Raw genomic sequence first — 6502 nt, 5'->3', positions numbered from 1 at the left:
TTTCTTTCTTTCCTCCTTCTTTCTTTCTTTTCTTTCTATTCTTTCCTTCCTTCCTTCCTTCCTTCCTTCCTTCCTTCCTTCCTTCCTTCCTTCCTTCCTTCCTTCCCTCCTTCTCTCTCCTTAAGTAGGGGGGCTGAATTCAAGAGCTTGCCCTAGCAGATTTTATATTTATGATTTTGGACAAATTATTTGCCTTTTCTAAGCCATAGTTTCCTTGTCTGTTTAATGGGCATAGTAATACCAGCTTACCTCACATTACTATGAGGATGACATGTCAGTTAGGAGAGTATCACACCATAGATATGAGGTGGTACGAACAGTGAGAGCTCTGAAACCTCTGTCATTTACCACATGACAAAAGAGTGTTTAGAGTATTACTCTCTTTATCACCATTTAGTACCTTGGCTTCTGCACAATACTTGCCCAGCTGGCTTTGAAGTGCCGCTTCCATAGCCTTGAATGACTGTCATGACTGTTTAAGCAAGGGCATAGCCAGTCTATTTTGGTCAAGGTAGATACTGTAGCTTTTGTGTCCCAAAAGTTGCCAAGTGCCATAAATTATGTGACCTAATAACATCTCGCTTGCATCATGTGCAGCAGAAAGGACTTACTGAGAAGGTTGGCAGCTACCCATGTTGTTTTAAAGGTTACATAAAATAGGGATTTTGTGTACTTTTAAAACTTGTCAGTTTATTTTTTTTCTCTCTAGGTTATATAGGAGAAAATTGACACCCCAATCATAAAGTTTGGCTCATAATTGCTCTCATTTTTAAATGTCAAAAAATTTCATTTAACTAACTATAATTGTTTATGAAATAGGATACATTTTTAAATAGCTTAGAAGCTCAGCTCACTAACAATTAAAAAGTGGGTCTAAGGGAAAAAGGTTTGACACATATATTACCAAATCATAATGTGGTAAAACCGAAAAATTTTTCTGTTCAAAGGTGAAAAGGCAGTCTTGTATTCTGGTTGTTTGTTGCTTTTTCTTAAGTTGAAGTTTTCCAAAAGAGAACTATTAATGAATATATATATTAAAACATTTATTTATATATATATATTTAAAATACATATATAAAAATACATTTATTAACATATATATTTTCAAAAAAAGGAATAGTTATTAATATAATGTGTGAATTATTGGAAAACAGTTCTTATTTCATGCTTTCCTCAAAGTAACATCCATTGTCCTTGCTGAAATGTGTGAATTAATGATTGTGGTAGAGTTTAATTTTAAAGTGTTTTTCTTTGTGTACACATACATACACCCAAACACATGGATAAAATATCATGAGTAAAATTTGTGATTTAAGTTGCTATTCTGATAATGCAGTGGTTTCATACCCATCTGACTGCTTTCTGTATTGTGACCAAATAACCTGTTAAAGATAACCAGGCAGGTTGGCATGTAAGTTAAAAATAGCAGAAAGTGACATGTTCCTTACAATATTTACCTCTTGGCCACACACATTGATCCAATAATTTGTTAGCCACAAATATAGTTTATTATTGGAGGTATGCCATATTATAGTATAGACCTGAAGAACTTAAAGAGCCTTGATCAAGTTCTAAGACATTGGCAAAATTATACTTACCCATTGTAGGCTAGTTAGTTTTATTGGTAATTCCTCTTTCACAAAGCTCTGTCTTCAGGAGGGAGTACTGAGTAAGAGCTCAAGAACTTCACTTTTAAATTGTACTTCCTGGGTTCAAATTGCTGCTCTGTACTTTAACTAGCAGTGTAAACTTTGGCAACATAATCTATCAGAAATTCAGTATCCTTATCTGTAACGTTGAGCTAAAAACTATACCTACCTCATAGTATATTTGTGAGGATTAAATGAGATAATGCAGGGTAAAATACTTAACATAGTATATGGCACATGATAGGCATTCAGTAATATTAAATGCAGCTATTAATTTTATTGTTAATATAATTGTTATTTAGGGGACCACCAGAGATATAAAACTATAATTAATATCCATAGATAAGAGTAAATATTGCTTCTATGAAACAAGATAGGCTACCATAAATATAAAATGGTCATTGAGAATGAGAAAAAAACTCTTAAACCATTCTGATAGTAGACATAAGAAGAAAAATTCAGGAAGCTAAAGTTGAAAAAAATCCTCCAGAAAGTAAAATAAAATGACAAAGAAATGGAAAACAGGAGAACAGAGTAAAAAGTTAAAGGAGCAGTCTGAAGATCCCATGCCAAATGGAAAGAGAACATACATGCAGAAACTTTCAAAGAAATCATTTTAGAAATTTCTCAGAGCTAATGGACAGGTTTCCAGCTTTAATGGGCTCAGGAATAGGAATAATAGAGTGACTGAATAAAGCCCTGCCGAAGGACATCATTGTGAAATTTCAGGATGCCCAAGGGTAAACTTAGATTCTGTTCCAGATAGAAATAGCGGGTCATACAAAGGCTCAAGAATCACAATGACTTTTGACCTCTGTGCCAGAAGACACTTGAGCAATGCTGAAGGAAAGTTTCTAACCACAATTATGTATTCAGCCACACCATTAATGAAGTACAAAGCACAGAATAATGACATTTAAAGACATGTAAAAAAAATTTACTTGCCATCCCCCTTTCTCAGAAAGCACTTGGAGTGTGCTCCACTAAAATGAGGAAGTAACTAAAAAAGAGAAAGACATAGGGTCAAGGAAACAGAAATTCCAACATAGGATAGCAGTAAAGGAAACTTCTAGGTTAACAGTCAAGGAAAATACTGGGATAATTTATTCAGCAAGCCTAAATTGCAACCAGTCCAGACTGGGACAGGAAGACAGAAGTCTTCATAAAGGGTAGCTCAAAGAAAAAGAAACAATTATAGTTGATGGGTTATGTGATGTTTGACCATACTGAGATCTGTTGGTGACTTTCGTAATACATTAGTGGTCACTGAAGCAGATAGCTCTATGAAGACAAATTGTACAAGTTATGGTTGTAATAATAGTCAAATATGTAGGTCAGGTGAGAGTGTGTTTGCGGGTAGGTAATGAAGTAAGAATACTAGAGTCTCATCTTCCAGGTAAGAAGTCAATAGATAATACCTAAAATGGAAAGATTAAGGAATAGTAATGTAAGCTGAACAGCAGTGTCAATACAATTTTAAGTGTTTGCTTTTGGAGAATGGGATTCAGTGTATGAAAGAATGGTGGTGACCATCATTTTCATTATAAGCTTGGAAGCACAATTCGACTTTTGAAATTTTGTGCAAGTATTACTTTGACTAAAAATTAAAATGAAATTTAAAACATTTTCCTCAGAAAATTAAATCCGAGAATGTATAGAGACCAACTTCAAAACTGCTATATACATATTTTACATTTTTCATTTTGTAGAGTCACTGTCACACTGACTTGACTTATATTTCTAGTTATTCTTTTTAGAACCTTTCCATGTGTTTTAGAGTGACAGAGAATCCTCAGTCTGTATTTTGTCTGTTAAGACCTTCTGTATGATGTGGTCCACAGCCTGCCTTTTCATCCTCTTCCTTTGAATAGTTGCCTTCATTTTCTTCCTATATAAAGTGAAGAAAATATGTGAGATGATCTCTTAGGTTCCTACTTCTTAGGTCATCTATGAATTCTATTCCAAAGGATTATGTGTAAAGAAAAGTAACCAATTCACCAGTATTGAAGTGGACTGTTATTTAGTCCTCTAGAGAGAAATGCTTTGTTGAAGTAGTTTTGCATTATGGAATAATGAATGAAGCTAAATGCATACGTTTTAGGATGCAGTTTCCTTTTCTTAACCTGTGTTTATTGTGATCCTGTAATGTGAATTATGATATTTGTAACCTAGGTTGTGGGGAGGATATAGGTATTAAACCATTTTCTTTATCACTGTAATGGTCAATTGTACTGTACCTTCCATGTTGGTGTTTATCCGTATGAGACTCAAAGTTAATGGAGCTCTCACTGATTTTATGGGGATATCCCAATTGTATGGCCCAATAACACTGACCTTGTAACAGAATAACTTCACAGAGCTTGGTTTGAGTATCTAGTTATCTAATGGCTGATTTAGGAATAATGTAAGTAAATCGAGTTCTATTTACTATGCTAGAATGGCTGTTAATACTGCCAACACATTTGAGTGAGCCACAAAAGGATCAATTCAACGCTAACATAAAGAGGTAAAAATTCAAACCATATGAATGATTTAATTTTATTCTCTTCACTCAGGGAGCAAACAGAATGAGAGGCCGGCTGGGAAGTATGGACAGCTTTGAACGGTCCAACAGTCTTGCTTCAGAGAAGGTATCTAAGCGGAGTTCCTTCTTTTAGCACTAATTGCAACTCGGCACAATCCAGCACTGACATGGTAATAGGCATGCTTAGTGATTTTGTTCTGAGTCCTTTACGATTTAAAAAAAAGTAAATATTTGAGGCTTTTTTTTTTTTTTTTTAAAAATAAGAAGACTCTGGTTATAAGCATGTTGCTCTTTATTCAGCTGAAGCTTTCTCATGGTGAGAGAGAACACATCCCTTGCAGGCTAACTGCTCTTGCAGGCTTTTTAACTATTTGGATTTAGTATGCTTTGGAGGATAGTATTTGAGCAACTATTGATCCAAAGCCATAGAAAAATGAGCCATGTAATTACCACACTTGTACAGTGACCTTTTTATCTTTTGTTTTCTCCTCATGTTACACCTCCCCCATTTTTAACCATTCTAACTGCAATATTACGCTCTTCTTTATCACATAGACAATTGGTTTCCTGTTTCCTGTATCATGCAACATGTAACGTGAGGCATGTGCAATGCATTTTTTTAATGGAAAAATATTAAAATATTTTTATTAAAGTTTTTATTGATGAAATTGATGACTTAGTCCAGCTGTGAGTCTTTCTAGCCCTAACTCATGTTTATCAAGCTAAACGTTTCTACAGTTGTACTTGTTCTGGAAAGTATAAACAGCATACTTGTCTAAATTGAAAGATTTATGATGTCTACCCATGCAATATGAAATGCATTCCAGCATAACTCACTTTTCATTCATTTCCTGTTTTTCATGTCTTTTAAAAAAATGTTTCAGCAGAGAACATGTAGTTGGATAGAAACATCCACGACGAAGGAAGATACTTAACAGGCTTTATTTTCCTGAAGGCTTTGCCATGAGACTTGGACACTTCAGCGTTGTGATGCTGTTTTCACAGTACAGGAAGCATGTGACCCATAGGTCACGGAAATCATTAGCTACATAAACGCAGATGCCACCCTCTTTTGGTCATGATCTCTTTTCATCTTTCTGGCGACAGTGAGAAAAGTACAGTAGCTATAGCATTTTACTACAAAGAGCTAAGGAAAAGAATACCTTTTCTCATCATCCTTTTCACTTTCCAGCCTATCTTTATGGATGCTGTCTTACAGCTGCTTATCAGAAGAAATGGGTTGTGTTGACACTGATTAACCTTCAGCATGGATTGAGTTAAAAAAAAAAAAAACAGTTTTGTCATGACTCAGGAGGAAGAAGAGGCACCCTGTCACTTGTGAGCTCTGTGTTTAAGCAGGTCTGCTATGATCCTCATAGGAAAGGAAGACCTCACTTTTGCTTGCTTTTCAGGACTACTCACCAGGAGACTCTCCACCAGGGACACCACCAGCCTCCCCACTGTCCTCAGCTTGGCAGACGTTCCCTGAAGAGGATTCCGACTCCCCACAGTTTCGAAGACGGGCACACACGTTCAGCCACCCACCTTCAAGCACGAGGAGAAAGCTGAATTTACAGGATGGGAGGGCTCACAGTGTTCACTCCCCTCTCCTGAGGCAGAGCTCCAGCGAACAGTGCAGGTGAGTCCAAACCTTTCTCGGGAATGTGAAATAAAATTCTCCTGCCAACCTGTTTTGATCACTGGGGAGTCAAGATTTATTGTGACTTCATACTATAGCCAACATTTAGTTTTTAGAAAGACCATAAAAAATAAAATTATAAAAACCTTAAGTTACTAAGGAAGACAAGGCAAGATTTAAGGTACATCCAAAGAACTGAGTTAAAGCATTTTGGACAGAAACATTTTTTTCCCCCAGAAAAACAAAAAACAAGATATTGTGCATGTGATTTTGCCTAAAATTTTTGCTGACAACACGTTACTCAGTGTCTTCTTGATGATGGCTCTAATGAAACAAAGTCAGCAAATTGGAAAATAACATAGCAGTAGAACTTCCTGTTAGCCTACTATAAAACACAAGGGTTAAAAAAAATTACCTAAATTACCTTAATATATGAGACAAAAATTGGCCATATTTTATTTTGTTATAAATTAAGGCCAAATAATAAAATTATCAAAAATTTTATTTAGAATAAAGTGATATCTATAAAGAATACACATACCATAATTGACAGGCAGTGTCCATTAGGAATTATCTTCTATGATATTTAAAAAATAAAATTGTTTGGCATTTGTTAAAAAATAATAAAGGTGGTAAACCTAGAATTCTAGAATGATTGTACTTTTTACTGTGCAACATAGTTCAGAGTTT

The 6502-nt window shown here is 35.1% G+C and overlaps 1 protein-coding gene across 3 annotated transcripts in view; it reads left to right on the top strand.

Annotated features, from left to right (window-relative positions):
• TBC1D4 (TBC1 domain family member 4) overlaps positions 1–6502 on the top strand; it is a 170448-nt gene that overhangs the window by 128029 nt on the left and 35917 nt on the right. For all 3 annotated transcript variants that reach the window (XM_025048196.1, XM_006913789.3, XM_015590908.2), the window contains 2 exons: positions 4205–4279; positions 5586–5812. In XM_025048196.1, the coding sequence (XP_024903964.1) occupies positions 4205–4279; positions 5586–5812 (302 nt within the window). The remainder of the gene's footprint in view (positions 1–4204; positions 4280–5585; positions 5813–6502) is intronic.

The sequence above is a fragment of the Pteropus alecto genome, unplaced genomic scaffold (assembly GCF_000325575.1).
Source record: "Pteropus alecto unplaced genomic scaffold, ASM32557v1 scaffold72, whole genome shotgun sequence".
Taxonomy (NCBI): Eukaryota; Metazoa; Chordata; class Mammalia; order Chiroptera; family Pteropodidae; genus Pteropus; species Pteropus alecto.
This window is presented reverse-complemented; position numbering and strand designations above follow the sequence as displayed.